This window comes from Capsicum annuum, chromosome 8 (genome assembly GCF_002878395.1).
Source record: "Capsicum annuum cultivar UCD-10X-F1 chromosome 8, UCD10Xv1.1, whole genome shotgun sequence".
Taxonomy (NCBI): domain Eukaryota; kingdom Viridiplantae; phylum Streptophyta; class Magnoliopsida; order Solanales; family Solanaceae; genus Capsicum; species Capsicum annuum.
Window position 1 is genome coordinate 161,705,400 of NC_061118.1, and position 17,795 is coordinate 161,723,194.

The window sequence follows — 17,795 nt, forward strand, 5'->3', positions numbered from 1 at the left end:
CATTGTTGTAAGAAATAAAGATATTAAGTATTGAAGTCGAAGGTCCATGAAGAATCAAGCATTAGAACAAGGAGTAGTGTGTTAAAAGTTAAAATTCACTTTACAGACCGCTGTAGTGTTGTAAGAAAGAAGAGACTTAAGTACCAGAATCATACTCCATAATTGTGCATCTCAGCACCTCAAAATGAAACTAGTGTTTTTCAGATTGAAATTACACAAAGGAGAAACTTGACTTATTCCTGCTTTTGGGGTTCTCCCAATGTTGTTCATTGGAAGTTGTTGCAGTTACATAGCTAATAATACAGTGTCAACATCTCATTTGAAGTTTCTATACCAAGATTTATATCCCTTTATTGTTAAAACAAGTCAAAATACTTGCAACCCTTTGTGTTGTACACCGAACCATAAACATTCGTTAAGCCAGTCCAGTGAACACAATGGGAAAGATAAACATGCCATAAGTTAAACCGACACATGCGGGATAGTTGGGTCACAAGATGCGAGTATTCTTATCAGCTCGTGCTTGCTGCAAGGCTCTCATAGAAGAGGATATAGCCATGATCCGTATTGCTCGAGTACTCTTGAGCTGAGCCAAAAAAGGTCTGGACAGCAGACTCATCAATGATCTCCGCATTCTCATCATCAAAGAACAGCCAGTGGTTGTGGCTTTTCACTAGACTAACATAATGCCCATGGTTTGGCCCACTCCCAACGTGAACCACAACAGCGAATAGAGAATACTCGGAGTCCGTGTTCTCAGTGGTGTTGCTGAGTTTTAGCTCCAGAGGAAACACAACGCGGTAAGACAATTTTTTGTAGCGACCTAGTTGTTCCATATACTTGAAACGCTTCAAATGAATGACAAGGATGTGTGGCGGTTTCTTTATTTTCATCCGTTTTTGTGCTTCTTGCAAGCTGAATTCACAAAAAGAAACTAACTTCCCCACCATTTTAACTGTTTAAAAAGGAAAAGGTGAAGGCACTTACCTACAGCACTTGTCGCAGAAAAATTTGTCCTCTGCATTGAGGGTCTCTGTAGAACTGAAATTTTTTAGGCAGCTTGTTATTGAACTGTTCTGTTCAATATCAAGGCTCAAATCAAAAAATGTCTCATCCCTTGCTGTGACTGTCTCACACCTCAAACATCTTGTTTCATTGGTTAATATACCCTGCATTCCATATAAAAAAGAAACCAGTAAAGCAGCCACTATATCTAGAAACTAGTTCACCATTTGCAAAGTCCTAGGATACAAAATTTGCATCACAAAAGTGGAGGAAGTAAGCACTTATAATTTTAAACATGTATGAATTTGTCTATTGATGGAACCCAGAGCATCATATACAAATTCAGTAGACCAATATAGGACCTTGCCTCCAAGTTTTTCAAATGACTACACAAAATAATGTCATTGATAGAATTTTAAGAGAACTTCATATTTCCTCCTTGTCCCGCTCCTCTAACTCCTCTGAGGTACAAATCCAAAAAACCCAACATAGAACAAACCTGACCTATTTTTTTATTTTTTTTGATAAGGAATGAATCTTATCTATTTTCCTTTCAAAATGAAAGTATAAAGGAAGTTCATTGACAGAAAATCAAGAGAAAACTTCGATTTCCCCCCTTCACTACCTCCTGTGACGCTGCCACGCAGATGCTAAAACTGACATCGTCAAATCATATATAGACAAAAAGGAGGATAAAATTCTAAACACGGTTAAATAGTTTACCTGAAAATTTTTGTGCACCCAGGTAACAAGTGGCTCCTTCTTAACACCATTTGTGTGACCATTACATGATCCATTTGAGACCTTTTCAGGAGAACTTGCTGTTAAACTTTTTGTTGCATGAGATTCTTTCTCCAAGATATCAACGAGTTCATTCAACAAGAAGTTCAAAAATTCATGGGCATCCTGAGAAAAAGCATGACCAAAAAATCAACTTTATTAAACCTAGATAAACTAGGAATTGATTAAGCATGACCAAAAAATCAACTTTATTAAACCTAGATAAACTAGGAATTGATTTTGCATGTAGTTGTGTCCTAGTAATTCTGGATAGCAATGGAGTAGAGATCACACATCACAATAATTACACACTTTGCTTCCTTAAACCATTGTTCATGGCAGTTGGGCCCTTCAGCATTAAAAAGAATATTAACTTAACCCTCCATAATTTTGGCTGATATCCCTAATCTATAAGGGCAATACAGGACTTACAACTAAGTACCTTCCTAACTAATTCTTTCTTCTCCTCCTCATAGTCATTTAAAAACACTAAGGATGTAACCGAATAACCGACAAGAAAATACATTTTATAAGGACATATGGGTCACAGCACATTGAAGAAGCTCCAAATTAAATGATACATGCAATATAACATCCATGTAACTTGAAGAGTGCATGCTTCCAATGTGAAAGCACATAAGATGAACTCAGGACCGAGATTAAGAGGTTTCTCATTTCAAACTGACCTTAGGACTAAATTATGCATCTAAAGTAAAAGTGAGCATGACAAATCTCCCAGTTGACAATTTTAGGGTATTCTCTTTCTTGTTCCAGATGATATTTCTTTCGTTCTTCTTATTTTCTTTTAAGCGGGTCTCTTGATATAAGTCACCTCTGTGAACTTAAAGATAGTGATGGCTCCTTAAACATTTTCTTGAAGCTTACAAGAACATCATGATTAAGGAAACTGATCAAGAAGTCATACTTGGTTCTTTCACGATCTAACCAAAAAACGGATCTTGCCTAGATGTTAGATGGTTGCCACCAAATAGCAAGCACACATAAATGTACAGAGAAACACGTGCCTGATGCATGTAACCTCGGAAAAGTTCATTTTGCTTCCTGACTCTTTGTACAAAGCGCCTTGGAGCAATAACACCCGTTTTCTTCTTCTGTGAACTTATCTGCATGAAAACAAGAAGAAGATTAACGTGCCTACAACTTCTCAACAAGCTTAAATTAAAACAAATGCCATTCTCATGGGTAGAAATTTTGTTTCCTGATGATAATTCTTGAATAGTCATCGTTCAACAGAAATTTAACCGTAGATACCAACGGAAAGACTAACCTGGTTGAAGGGCACAAATGCCCAGTTAATGCTAACTGCTCAATAGCACATCCTTATTTTCAATTCTTAAGTTTGCTAATAAAGAAATGAAAGTTCAAGGAATGGGAGTTTGGAAGAGAATGTTTAAAGTTTTTCTATATTTCTTACGCTATCATGTTGTCTTCGTTTACTTACTTCCCTAGCACTTTGGATTGACTCTTCAGTTCAACAAGCATATCAATCATCCTAATTCCTAGCTCAGCCAATAAATAGTGGTTTTTGCCGCTTTAATCGAGTAAAATAAAAATCTTACACTACCAAGTGCTATCCTCACTTCCTGGTTTTATCTGACTAAATTTAAGACAATCGGAATATGCTTGCTGAACATGCAAAACTAGCACTTTGATTGGAAATAAGTCCACAATAGTCGGAGTTCTCCCGCTTATGTATCATCCTTTTCCATATGCTCGGTTGAATGACACAGAGATAGCTGGCACTTAAGACTAGACTTGCCAAATTCCTCAATTAAGTATGTCACGTGGAGAACATCACGAATTTTGCCAGAATTTTTAAAAATCAAATAAGGTAATAACTTTACTGAGAATTATTAAATTCACGTTCAGCGTAGCAGAATACTCGAACATTCAAAACACCATTTATTATATAGAAAACCCACACTTTTAGATTGAATCTGGTACCTGTGAGAACAATTCAGCTAAACAAGTTAAGAGATTCTCCTCTGCTTCTGGAGGACTCTTATTATTTGCATAATACTCTAGCAGTTGCTCACGAAAGGGAACACAGAAGTATAACGCCTGTTTCATAACAGAAAACGACCAATCAATAATCACATGGAAGACGACAAATCGCTGCTAAAATGAAGTATTTTATCACCCAAATTACTCACAAGCGTAATATTCATAACTGAACTTCTGTTTATCCGACAAGAAACAGAATTTTCTGTTCCTGTCTGTTGTGTCTTGTACTTTAGTTATTGTCCTTGTTACTATCTGATATTTCTTGTACTTCTGTAACTTTTTTTCTGCACTGCTTTGGACTATTTTCCTCGAGCCGAGGGTCTATTATAAGCAGCCCCTCCGCCTTTCAAGGTAGAGGTAAAGGTAAAGGTCTGCGTACAATCTAGTCTACCCTCCCTAGACCCCACTTTGTTAGATTATATTGGATACGTTGTTGTTGTTGACAACAAACGAATTTCACCATCGAATTACTCGCAAAATATTAAATTGTAAAACTATGCATCCAAATAATCATCTTAAGCTTATACTCTCTCGGTCTCATATTACTTGGCATGCTTGCCTTTTGCTCAACTCTTAAAGGAGAAATTTATAAAGGATTGTAAATTGACTAATATGACCCTATTAAATTCACATTAAATATTATAATTACCTATTTGAGCTAATTACTTCCATTAAATTACTAAAGGTAAAGTTGAAAAAAGGAGTCTAATTATCTCTCGATTCTTTAAACATGCCAATTATTTTGGGACAATTTTTTTTTTCTTTTTGACAAACATGCCAAGTAATATGAGAGGAGGGAGTAGTAATTCGTAAACTGGATAGTGAAAACAAAAAACAAGGTCTAAGCAAGAACAAAAATCATCAGAAGTAACCGATCAAGGCAAAGTTTGGTTATTGTAGAAATCCAAGGCAAACCCAGATTTTATGTGGTCAAAAAATAGAGAGAGAAAGAAGAGAGAATAAACCTGCAAGACGCTGTTGCAGTAACAAGTGTTTCCGAAATTTTCGAGACCAAAATATCGTTCACCTTCGGGGAACTGGTCTCCGAGGGCCTTTTCGAGCTTGGAACCCGTTGCACCCATGAGACCATCTACCAGATACCAATACTCCTCTATTCTGCTCCTTTCTTCTACTAATTCAACAGATTAATTTTCTACAAAATGGGGCTAATTCATCTATCTACTGTACCAATATATAGAGAGAGAGTGTTGGAGGTTTTGTGTAGAGAGAGAGAGTTTGAAATTTGGTGAATGAATTGTGTCATTAGGCGTGCTTGCAGAAGCGGTGAAAATTAGCCATCCCTCACAGATCTCTTTCTTTATCTCTCTCTCTCCACCTTTGACCCAACCTTATGCTTATAAGTCTACTAATCTAATTACTACTACTACACTACTTGCTCTTTCGTTTAAAAACGAATAATGAAAAATGTTATATTTAACGAATAATGAAAAATGTTATATTTAAGATTATAAAATTAAAGAGTATTTTGGTATTTTGATACAATTTTAATTTAAAATTATAAAATTTAAAAGTCTGCTTTATTTTCTTAAATTTTGTGTCAAGTCAAAGTAGATCATTATTTTTTTTAAATAAAAAGGGATTTATTTGGGAGATTAGAGTGTTTTTCCTTTTAGGCTGTGTTTGGCAGAAAGAAAAATGTTTTTCACCCGAGATACTTTTGGACGTATAAGTTGGCGATATACTTGGAACACTTTTCACTTAATTTAGAATTTATAGAACTGAAGTTGAAATAATTTGTGTTCGATTATATTTTTTTATAAAGAATATTTGAGAGTTACTTAAATAAAAGTTTAAGAGTAAAAATGAATTGGAAAATAAGCTATAAGTGATTTTCTTAATTTAAAATATAATTTCAAGATGGATTTGAAAATTTATTACAAAATATTGATTTTCAAATAAAATGAAAATTTATCCTAAAAAACAGTGAATAATTTTTATGACCAAATGATTTCTAAGTGATTTCTTTCTTCTTTGTTTTTTTTTTAGAAAATATTTGATAAGTAAATAAAAAACATTAATTTGAAAAGCATCTATTCATGTAATCTAAATAAAAATATTAAGATTTCTGTGGGGTGAGGTGGATAGATTTTTCCCGAAAAAATAAGTGATTTACTTTTTTCTTATATTTGACAAATAAATAAATGATATTATCTCAAAAATTATATTAATATATAATTTAGTCAAATAAAGGTGGATATATATTTTCTGAAAATAAATAATTTTATTATTTATTTCTATATACATAATATATATTTTTTACAATGGATGTTTGACTCACCATCTTTTACGTAGTATAGTATTACGCCACGTAAGGGTAGAGATAAAATCTGACCACAGCTACTCTTTCTAAATTTTTGCCCTATGAAATTATATTATACATATTATTGTTGCCTTCTTTGGCAAATAAATAATTAGACAAGTCGTCTATGAAGATATGGTGCAATGCCTTTCTGTACTTAGAAAAAGTCACAGATATCTAATATATTCTCAATCCCATGATGTCAAGTCCTAATAATTAAATCTTAATTTGTTTTAATTAAATAGTAGTATTTTCATTATTCAAAACCCTTTACTGTGGCCAAATATGTAATGATTTTCTCTGAGGAAAATAAAAAAAGAATGTAGATAAGATTTGCTTCTACGTGCATTGCACAATAATTAAGAAAATTAGAAATACGACAAACTATATTGTTTGGGGAGGGTGGCATATAATCTAAAGGAAGAAATATTAAAAAAAAAAAAAAAAAAAAAACATATATACTTAAATGAAGCAAACAAATTGCTGCTTATAGCTCACCTACAGTTAAATTTTATCGCCATTTTTTTAAAATTTTAAATCACATTAATTAACATAGAAACTTGACTTATCCCATTCTACGAAATTATAGCCCTCTCTTAGTTTCTATATATCAAAAAGTACATGCAAAATTATTATCCTACCTCTATTCATCCTATGCAGTATACATCCCCCTCCCCTACAATTCTCGAAAAAAACTCAATAAATTTTGTTTAAATCTATGTAAACATTGAAATTTTGTGGACTCTACAAAAAGAGTTTAATTTTAATTAGAATTCTTGGAGACTACTTTACCCTAAATCTAGTTTGATGACTACTCAATCTAAACTCTAAATTATGCCTATATAGAGTGGACAAATGTCCCTTTGTTTGATGACTACTCAATCTAAACTCTAAATTATGCCTATATAGAGTGGACAAATGTCCCTTTAAAGGTTCTACAGTATCTCACAAATGCACGGGATATTACAAAGAGATCAAAGATCTAAAAAGTCCCAATAAATTCATGGGATATTCATAAATATCAAAATCCTCTCTCTTCTTGATAATCAAATACATCAAGAAGATCACATCAAATCCAAATATTCCTACGTTCAAGAAATACGCTACTAACGACCCTCAAATTACGGAGAAATTCATATTTAAATCTCCATACATTCGAGAAATACGCCACTGATGGCCCTCGAATTACGAAAAAAATTAAAAGAGATGAATCAAGGGAGGAATAGATTTGTACCCCATCGTTTATCAATAAAACTATTGTTTCTTCATATTTTTATTTGTGGTTGAAGTTTATTCTTCATGAATTAAATTATGTTGCCCTTCATCTCTTCTCTCATATATCAAATATGCAAATCTGTAGCCGCGGGAACGTAAAGATGGAAGCGGTACTTCAAGACTCGTCTTTGAGTTTCATCAAGTCTACACTCCGACAAACTTTGAAGCAGGGGCATTTGTAAACATTGAGGACTCTACAAAAAAGAGTTCAATTTTGGTTAGAGTTCTTGCAGCTACTTTGCTCTAAATCTAGCTTGGTGATTACTCAATCTAAACCCTAAATTATGGACAAATATTCTTTAAAGAGGCATCTCCAGTATCCCACAAATGTACGGATATTCACAAAGAGATTGGGATATTCATAAAGATCAAAACCTCTCTTCTTGATAATCAAATAATTCATGGGATATTTCTTTTCGGATATTCATAAAGATCAAAACTCTCTCTTCTTGATAATCAAATACATCAAGAAGATCCACATCACATCCAAATACTCCTACGTTCAAAAAATACGCCACTAACGACTCTCAAATTACGGAGAAATTCATATCCAAATCTCCATACATTCAAGAAATACGCCACTAACGGCCCTCGAATTATGGAGTAAATCAAAAGAGAAGAAAAGGGAGGAACAGATTTGTACCCCATCGTTTATCAATAAAACTATTGTTTCATCATATTTTATTTTTATTTAGAAACAATCTCATATTTGTATCAAGAAATCCAGTAAATTATATTATATATGAATATTTAATCACGAACTCATTAATTAAAGAAACTATGAATTTGGTTTGTCACAATTGATTGATTCTATAATACAAGAGCACTTGTGTTACGTTATCAAATGGCCATAAAAATTACATTTGCATGCATTATTCTTATGTAACACGAACAGAAATATATTACTATTTGAGTTCTTGCCCCCCTTTTTGGGTTTTCAATTTAGTAACCAACAGATAAAGGCTATTTGCATGTTGCCTTTGGATTTCTGAAGTTGGGAAGTACTGGATAACTTCAAAATAAAATGATCCACCTGTATTTACTACTGTATTGACCAAGTTCCCAAAGTTGCACAAATCGTCTCGAAGTGGTATAGTAAAATTATCGTTTTATTTATAGCCTGTTATTGAGTCTGCCATATCAAATATGACAAGTTAAATATAGACGGACTGAGAGGGAGTAGTAACTAAAAGGTAAAATAGAGATATTGAAGATTCAAATGAACCAACAGAGGATTTAAGTAAAACTTAACAGAAAGTTTTACTACGAACTATTAGCTAGTCCTAAGCTAAAATCTAAATAACAAAAATACAAAAGAGGAAAATTGAAAGTTGCTAATGATTGTTCAAAAGTTTGAGCATGCTTCAGCCTTTATGATGACTGCAATACTTCCTTACTTTACCTAGGAAAACTGGTACCCTGGTGAATCCACTGTAAAAGCAATCGTCTGAAATTGATGAAACAACTTTGCAACATTCTGTAGATATGGAAACTTTATCAAATTTGAAAAAGGCCCTGATCAGATCTGATACACACCCTTCTACATTGATCAGAACCATCGGGCAATTAGTTGATTCATCCTCACTTGGTGGAGGAGGAGGTGGATATGGATGTGGAGTGGGACGCGATGGAGGTGCATTAACCACGGGTGAATCAGACTTTGGTGGTGATGTTATAGGAGCCGCGTGCGGTGGTGGAGCCACCACATTATGAACTACTGGACTCGGAGCAACCATTTTCGGTGGCAAAACTCCTTTATCAACTGGTGATGGAGCGACATTCGGCGACGGAGTTGATGGCAGCTTAGCCGGCGATAGAACCGTGCTTGGTGGCTGAGTTGGTGCCGCATGTGGTGGTGGAACCGTATCAACTGGGGATGGAGCCACACGCGGTGGCTGAATTGGTGAAGCCATTTGCGATGGTGGCTGAGTTGGTGATGCCACTCGCGATGGCGGAACCGCATGACCAACTGGAGATAGGGCCGTGTGCGGTGGCTGAGTTGGTGTGATACGCGGTGACAAAACAGCATCACCTGGGGAAGGAGCCATGTGTGGTGAATGAGTTGGTGAACCTATATGCGATGGGGGAACCGCATTATGAACAGGAAAGGAGATAGAGCGGTATGGGGTGGCTGCACTTGAGGTGATGGTGATGGGTGATTTGGGTGGTGTCCTTTGTGATGGGGTGGTTGGTGTTTGCGGCGGGGCGGGTGGTGTTTGTGATGGGGTGGATGGTGCTTGTGGTGGGGCGGGCGGGGATGATAGCAGTCTAGCGTTGGTGCTGAATACGAAGACGGAAATGGAGTTTCTTGAATATCCCTTGCCGCGGCGACGCTCACGCAAATGAGCAAGAACAGAAATACACATAATGTGCTATTTCTCGCCATGCTTCAGGAAAGTGAACAATTTACCTGAGAGAGTAATATGAGTAGAAATAAATAACCAATGAATATAACAGTACTTCGAGTCCCATTAAACTACAAACAGCTACTCTTTTAGTTCTATCCAAATTCTAGTTCTCTGTTACTGAATAATTTATAGTTCAAGACCGACTAAACAACTGAGTTAACATCAGACTAAAACTCTTTCTCATGACTAGAAAAAAAAAGGCCAAAAAGTATTAAGAGAAAAAAAGATGTGAATATTTTTAGTGACCAAGTTGCCTGGCAAGGGCTGCTTCTCCTAACTTCCAATTATTTTTCCAACAAAACATATCCAAATTCTAATTTCTATGTCACACTTTGAATAATACATAGTTCAAGACTTCTAAACAGCGGTGTTGGGTATCAAACTATCAACTCCCCGTCACTGGAGACAAACGCCAAAACCAATAAAAGCAACACAAAGAAACTGTAAGCAACAACCAAAGAAATTTGCAAATATATTTAGTGATTTGGTTGCATGGCGCTTCTTCTAACTAAAGCTGTGAAGCACTAAAATCAGGGATAGCTTTTTTATGAGTTATTGAATAGGATGATACTGCTCCGATACACGTTTTGGAGGCAATTTGCGCAGGATATAAAGCACCAAAATAGAAGGCACAATCTCCACCACCTGAACAATCAAATATACAAAACAGATGGATCATTTTGTGAAACGTTGTTTAGGCCTATAAGAAGACGTTAAAGGGAGCTTGAAAATTATATAGGATGATCAGGATAAATAAAAGTAAAAATAAACCTTAGCATAAATGTTTCACCAGCTATTGAGTATTAAATTACCAGGTAATAGAAGAGAATGAGAACGGGATGGTCAATGACATCGACGTCTGCGCTCCCATTAAAAGCAGAAATCGCAACCTGAAAGGAAATAGTAGGGAAATGAATACTCCTAATCATGCTAGCTAGGACCAAATATGCCTAACCCCACATATAGCGGAAACTTACCACAACACATCTGATCAAGAAACAAGTGCAGCAAATACCAGTCACAAAACCAACCTGCCAATAAAAGATATTAAAAACCAAAAGCAGATCACATATCATTTATACAGGAATTATGTTTTTCCTTCATAATTAATTTTCCCTTTATAATTATACCAAACCACATTGAATGCTCAATATTTCTCGATGTTATCCTACAGAGTAGAAAATCATTTGGATAAGGAAAAAAATCTCCCCCAGTAATAGATCTTCCCTATTCAATCAGAATCTTCCTAAATGACAGGGTATAGAACATATGATCAGGTACTCGACCATCAATTGGTTTGCACTTAAGGCACAATTGATCGATTGGCCGATATTAATATCGTAATCATAAATCCTAGCTTCTTTTATTTTTGATAAAGGCAGTATTCTTGGATTGTTTAACATGTATCCCCTAAGCAGTATAGATACATGATAACCCTACCTACCATTGATTAAACATATTATTTATGGTAAATCCTTTAGTTATATTCTTTATATATTGGAAATAGCACCTTCCTTCCTTACTTACTTTATTGGTTTTTGATAATGCAGATTATAGCAACTATTATCTCAACTACGAACATAAAGGATGCGGCAAGGAACTCGATTTCTGGTAGCTAAATGGTGAAGACACTATTAAGAGGTTGAGCATAAACAGTAGCACTTAATACCAAAAAAAGCTTCAAAAGGATGCATCTGTTTTGGAGGCAAAAGCAAGGACCAAAATGATATGTAGCTTTGCATCTGACTGAAGCAGTGTACATGTCAAGAAAATGATTGAAAAGAAAAGGACCCCAGCTATATCATGTACAAACCTCATGAAGCTTTTTTTGACGGCCTCTAGATTCAATAGGAAATCGTCGAAGCATTGCGAACAACCTCGAGAGAGATTAAAAAGGAAAAGGAAAAAGGATCAATTCATGAAACATGGATATAGGAAAGTGAAAACAGTCACTTGTGCAATACTGGGGCACCAATTACCTTCCACCGTACATGATAAATCCCAGAGCAGCACAAAGTGAAATAACTGCAGAAAGTGCAAAATCAGATTTTTTAAACTAAGATAGTATACTACAATGGACTAGTAATAATTGCATGCAGAGAGAGAGAGAGAGCGCACTGACTTGCGAGAAAGAGTTTTGCAATTTCAACACCAGCCGAAGTTGAACCAACCCTAATGAAGATCCATATGCATATCTGCAGCCATATCATGGTTACATAAATAGGAGGAAACTCAGAAAGGATTTCGTTGGTTATGCATGGATATACATTTCTGTGAAGCGAAAAGTACTCCGACGAACTACCTGTATAATATATATGACTGCATTAACTGCATAATATGTAGGTCGAAGTTTATCAATTGGAAGGTTTCTTGCCTGTGAAAAATAATAAGCAACGAGTAAGGCTTGATCAATGATGAAAATAATTAAGGTAGCTAGTGATTCTTCCACAAGGAAAATGGTGAACAATCCAACATGATTCCCTTGAAAATATCTTGTCTTGAATAGTTACTTATAAACCTTTTGAGAACCAAATTGCATTACCTGATGAAATATTTCAGCCCAAAAGAGAACTAGTAGTGTATATGTGGAGAAGAATAGAAGACCAGGGAGATCCAGCAGCATCATCTCAAGTGCCTGTTTAAATGTTGATTGGATTTAGCTAAGCAGACAAAGCACAATGCCATAATGGCGGTTCATTAAAAAAAATTTGGAAGTAAACTTGGACCCCAGTTCTGATGCATTGGATATTTTTAAAAATAAAAGCGACGCTGTCCTAATATGTATCCTGCAATCAAATTCAGCAAGAGCTGATTGGTCTGTTAAGGTTGGAATGGGTTCATATCAACTACGGAGTAATGGAATATGAAGAGAGACACTAAAGGAGGGAGTAGTAGAAACGGGCAATTTGACTGTTTGTGCACTGGGAATTGCTCACAAGACAGTCCAAACTGACAGTAATTAGAGAACATGCAAAATGAGTGCCTAAATATCATGTCCAGACATCACTATACACTAAACTCACAGGCTCGCAGCATGAGTTGATGCTAAACAAGGACAAATTGTTCAGTTCAGGCTCTTGCATATGATTGTTTCATCAACATTAAATGAATGCTACTTAAATGGTGACGTTCATGAGTTAAAATTCCTTCTCTTGCAGTGTAATTCCCTTGAAAGTTCATTCTAGAAGTTTTAGGAGTCAATAGTACTCTACTTATCAAATTATTTGCCAGCAGTTCGGAGAAACTGAAATTGTCCTATAGGAATCAGAATGGTTAAGTAAAGGGAAAGAAAAGACTTACTTTTGGTCTCAGATAGAACACACTCCTGTAGACACCAAATAAAATTGCTCTCACTGCCAACAATCGTTTGTTATGAGCATTAAAATAACTTGGTATGAACAGTTTCTAGCAGAACTTTGAGAAAAGTAAAGTAAACCTTACATCCACAGACAACAAAATTCATCAAGTGAAAAACCTTCTGTGTTGTCCAACCAATTCCAGAAAGACGCAACTGGATGCGGATGAGTTGTACCTGTAATACAACACATGGAAACATGCTGAGATGATAAATTCCGAAAATTTGGCATATGCCTCGTCAAGACAAGCTAGCGGGAATGCTGATGGAAATTTGGAATTTCATTTTTTTGCAAACTGACTGTAGTATTCAAAAAAGCTGCAGCGTGCAGATCATTAAAATTGTAACAACCCAAGTTAGCAACAAGTGTCACCCCTTTCATAACCCCTCTCCTGCTGAACATTATGAAATACAAACACACATACCCCTTGAATGGAAAGCATAAAAACAAAAACTAAAAATCACATGTAAAAGGAAAGGAGGATAAACAAAATTTACTGGCAGATCTTTTAATGTGTTCCTCTTCTTTTCATTTTTTGTATGATGGCATTGCAATCAGTGTAAGACTCTTGTTTTCATCATCCCTTTTAGCTTTGTCGGAAGGACTATTGACTTTTAATTGATTAAATAATCCTTTGAAAGTACAGGCTATTTGTTGCAATACTTGAGTCAATTATACAGGTTTACAAAAAAATGTGCAATCTTTTCTATTTCGAGCCTAGACCTGTGTTTAGAACCTAATGATCTAGTTGCGTGAATCAAAATTGGAAATGACTTGTCTTAACAAGTCTATCTCTCTTACATGTTGTCATTTACTTTAAGCTCATTTCCATGGCTCTTGGCCTCTTGTGGAAATCACTGCAAAGAGTAAGGAGAGGAGAGCCGGAGACTGAAATTCTGAAAGTGTATAATCTTTTTGATTTTGAGGAGAGCCGGAGACTGAAAGTCTGAAAGTGTATAATCTTTTTGATTTTGGTGCTGTCGATGCATAGTATAAGTTGCTTATTCAAGCTACGCACGAATTCTCAGTTAAGTAGAATTCAGAATTCAACTTATTTGACAATATGTTTCCTGCTTAGGTGAAGACATGAGTTAAGGGGTTTTAGTAACCAAGAACCTCAAACCACTTTAGAAGGCAGCCAACAAACTCATATATAAAACCTAGGTAACCGGTAATCAAACATCAACCATCAATTTGGTAATAGTGATTAGTAGGAAACCAAGAGTATTCGGTCATCCGCAAATTGTATCTTTGAATGTAACTCTAGGTTTCCTTACCTGCCAACTAATTTACGACCCTGGCAGTAAAAAATCTAGTGGATAGTTTACCAGTCAAGGTTTCCAGCTTTCATCTCAAGTTCAATGTAATGGGATTTAAGCTGGCATATCCAAAATTTTCGCACCAAAGTGTTTCTCAATTACCAAGAAAAGACAGAATTCACCTCCATGCCAGTGCGAACCACTTGTTCGGTTGGGATTAGAAGGAAGAAGATTAGGTTAAGTGTGGTAAATTCAACCCTCTGTCAATCTCCAGATTACGCTACTACCCCACATGACTATGAAACACTTCCTCAGTCTCCAAAAGGAAGGGGTATTACCTTTTGGGAGGACTCCTAATGGTTTATTATTATAAATTTAATTCTTTGACATTCCATTCATTGTTCTATGTGATTATCGTAGTATTTGTTGTTTCTGTGGTTCTCTTCTTCATTGTTTTTAGCATGGCTTATTCACTACTGTACTTGCTTTCCTTACCTGTTTTTGGATATGATTTACTTGAGCCAAGGGTCTTCCGAAAACAGCCTCTCTACTTTCACAAGGTAGGAATAAGGCTGCATACACACCACTTTCCTCTATTAAAAGAAGTCAATGTCTAAACCTGACTGTACCATTTGGTTGCCATGGAATGATTAGGAAAGGAAATGCACCGAAGAGCTAATTTTCTTGCTTTTTTGAGCATTTGATAAGGAGTGAGTATTTTAGGAAAAGCCAACTTATCAAAAATGTATAAAGCTGACTTACTTTAAACTTTTGTTTCCCCTTCAAACAATAAAATGATCTCCTTATCCTTCATTAGAATTTCATCAAAGCACGTGAATCCAAATACCCTTGTGGTTTGAATGGTTATCTCATTGAAATGTAGATTAGATCACTTGTCAATTAAAAGGAGTTATCATCTTCTTACCCAAATAAGCGGCTATCATTAAATTGGCTTTACTAGGGATCCTATAACAGGGAACTCCATTCATCGTAGAAATACTCGAGCAACTTTCCTAAAACTAATAAACAAGGGGAAGGACCAAAACTAAAATCAGTATAAGGAAAACACTAGCTAGCGCCCAACCTACACGACGGCTTCCCACCTCCATTTGGTGGTGCTGCTATGATGAATCGTACACTCGTCCTAAGGCTGCAAGATGCATGGTATATCCTATAGAGAGGCCCCTATCTTATCTCCCTTAAAATCCTTCATAGGTTTCAAGTAGAGAATAGAGTTGACTTATTCGGCCCGGCATATCACAATTCATTCTAGGGCATAGCTGTTTCCTTAAATTTTATCAACAAGTAAATTCAACCTCGACCTTATAACTAGCCCTAGGTACACACTCAAAACTCCAAGAAACAAACCTAATAAGTTATAGATAGACAAATTTCACTCATAAAAGATCGGGTTTCAAAACAAATTTAATTATGGATTCGTCGTTAAAACAAACAAACAGTAAAACACTTCATCAGCTAGCATTAAGATCAATCCAATAAGATTAGACAATAAATCTCGTGTCATAAATGAGTTAACCTAATAGGAAAAAAAAAAAAGCATCGTACCAGAGCAATGAAGGATACAAAGGCATAAGCAGCACATAGAGCGTAAAAAATGCCTTGTTTGCCGTCATCGGTGGCTTTCAACATTCGATTCCACCAACCAAAGATGTCAACTCCATCATCGTAACCCTTTGCTAATTCAAGAAAAAAGCTCTTAGATTTTAGCATTATTATGGCTTAACAGAAATGGAGCTGATACAGATGAAGAAAATCAAAGAGACAAAAAGGTCTGAATGGGAGTGATGGAGTATGTCGCTGCTATTATATACGATGGTTTCTTTGTTTGTTTGTTTGTTCAAAGTGAAAGAGAAGGGAGGGGGCGCACGTGGGTGGATGAACTGACAAGTGTACTAAACACGTGTGAAGTCCCAGGTCTACGAGGACCAACCTTTTGATATGTCTTCGCGGCCGGTTCCATCTTTTTTCTTTTTTTTTTTTTCTTTTATAATTGTATTGTCCAGTTATGAGCACCTCGATTGAATCTATAGGATAACTGTCATCCTCCATTATGTATTAGATAATTTTTTTACTAAGACTTAGAAAAGAAATTAAATAATATTTAGTTTTGTTAGAAATTAAATTATTAGGTCAAATCATGGATGCGAGGTTCGATCTATTTTTATGTGTGAGTATGAATTTTTAATTTATAAATATATTAAATTAATAAGAAATTTACTATTGTTTTTTATTAGTTGATATTTTTTTAATAATATAATTTTTATTCAATCAATAAGAAAATATTCTTTTATAATTATTTTTTATTTGTTTATATATGTACTATCTTCGTTCATAAAAGTAAAAATAAAAAATAGTGGTACTAAGACAATATAACCATAAAATGTTTAAAATGTAAGTCACTATTATATAATTAAGATAAAAAACATAATTTTAATATAATTTCATTGAATCATAAATCAAACTAATAACTCAATAAAATAATTTATAAAAATATTATAAAAAATTATCAACTTAATAACTCGATATAAGTAAATTAATAATTTTTTATTTAATTTAATCATCTGGAAAATTAGTTTTCTGATTTTTACACACCTCTAATCCTACCAAAATCTCTCTTGTTTATCTTCTTTTCGGTAGCTTATTATCAACAAGTTTCTTGTTTTCTTAAAAAAAAAATTAAAAAAACTCATTGTTTTTGTCGGACTGCTTTTGTCCGAAGGAAAATAAGAAAAACTAACTATTTGACTAATCAGAAATATTTAAAATATCAACTATTTTAAATATTTATATAAACTTCATTTTTTTTTTTCTCTTTAAAACTCATGAATACATCACAAAATAGTAGTACAATGTATCTATATAAATTTAAGTGATATATTTAAAAAAAAAAAACATAATCTATTCATATAAAACTGAGTGATGTATCCATATGAACTAAATCAAGAATTTTTAATAATATTAAAAAGAGCTGAATAGGAAATAATTCACTCTAAAAGAATTGAGATTTATATTTTTTTTACGAGAAAAATTCTCGATTGGGCTCGATTTATAGACCAATCATGAGGCCCCATAGCAACGGATCACTTCTTTCTCCCGTTGGGCCTCGGAGTAGCAAATTCTGAAACTTAAGCCTAGTGTATTTCAAAGTGGTTGATCTTATATTTTTTATGTAAACAACATAAATCCCCTAACTTAAGAAAGTAATTACACAAAATCCCCTCTTATTTTCTCTCTCCCGAATTTTGGCAAATATACTCATACAATAGCCAACACATTATACATTGGTGGAATGTTATAATGAAACTGTTAATTCCTAAATTTAAGGTAATTGAAATCAGTAATTATA

At 34.7% G+C, this 17,795-nt stretch overlaps 3 protein-coding genes across 3 annotated transcripts; all 3 read right to left on the bottom strand.

Annotated features, from left to right (window-relative positions):
• Positions 1–43: 43 nt before the first annotated feature.
• Positions 44–5,213, bottom strand: LOC107840041 (ubiquitin carboxyl-terminal hydrolase 4). The gene is made up of 6 exons (XM_016683756.2): positions 4,776–5,213; positions 3,751–3,867; positions 2,811–2,909; positions 1,729–1,911; positions 988–1,169; positions 44–915 (listed from the first exon to the last, which is right to left on the bottom strand). The coding sequence occupies exons 1-6, from the start codon at positions 4,890–4,892 to the stop codon at positions 513–515; spliced, it is 1,101 nt and encodes a 366-aa protein (XP_016539242.2). The 5' UTR covers positions 4,893–5,213; the 3' UTR covers positions 44–512.
• Positions 5,214–8,769: 3,556 nt separating this feature from the next.
• On the bottom strand, positions 8,770–9,771 carry LOC107879428 (leucine-rich repeat extensin-like protein 5). Its single transcript, XM_016726467.2, has one exon. The coding sequence runs from the start codon at positions 9,769–9,771 to the stop codon at positions 8,770–8,772; it is 1,002 nt and encodes a 333-aa protein (XP_016581953.2).
• Positions 9,772–10,024: 253 nt separating this feature from the next.
• LOC107840042 (tobamovirus multiplication protein 1) lies at positions 10,025–16,402 on the bottom strand. Its single transcript, XM_016683757.2, has 11 exons — positions 15,995–16,402; positions 13,255–13,345; positions 13,114–13,166; positions 12,356–12,448; positions 12,116–12,187; positions 11,936–12,008; positions 11,793–11,838; positions 11,627–11,690; positions 10,791–10,844; positions 10,626–10,703; positions 10,025–10,458 (listed from the first exon to the last, which is right to left on the bottom strand). Exons 1-11 carry the CDS (start codon positions 16,157–16,159, stop codon positions 10,366–10,368), a joined length of 882 nt encoding a protein of 293 aa, XP_016539243.1. The 5' UTR covers positions 16,160–16,402; the 3' UTR covers positions 10,025–10,365.
• Positions 16,403–17,795: the final 1,393 nt, after the last annotated feature.

Bases quoted from the DNA above. Each gene is read 5' to 3' on its own strand.
- LOC107840042 (XM_016683757.2), bottom strand. From the start codon at position 16,159: ATGCTAAAATCTAAGAGCTTTTTTCTTGAATTAGCAAAGGGTTACGAT. The intron at 13,167-13,254 runs GTAAGGTTTACT...GATTGTTGGCAG, and splicing joins GAATTTTGTTGTCTGTGGAT to TGAGAGCAATTTTATTTGGT. The intron at 12,009-12,115 runs GTAGTTCGTCGG...ATATGGCTGCAG, and splicing joins CAGTCATATATATTATACAG to ATATGCATATGGATCTTCAT.
- LOC107879428 (XM_016726467.2), bottom strand. From the start codon at position 9,771: ATGTGTATTTCTGTTCTTGCTCATTTGCGTGAGCGTCGCCGCGGCAAG.
- LOC107840041 (XM_016683756.2), bottom strand. From the start codon at position 4,892: ATGGGTGCAACGGGTTCCAAGCTCGAAAAGGCCCTCGGAGACCAGTTC. The intron at 3,868-4,775 runs GTTTATTCTCTC...GTTATGAAACAG, and splicing joins ACTGCAACAGCGTCTTGCAG to GCGTTATACTTCTGTGTTCC. The intron at 916-987 runs GTAAGTGCCTTC...TTGTGAATTCAG, and splicing joins TTCTGCGACAAGTGCTGTAG to CTTGCAAGAAGCACAAAAAC.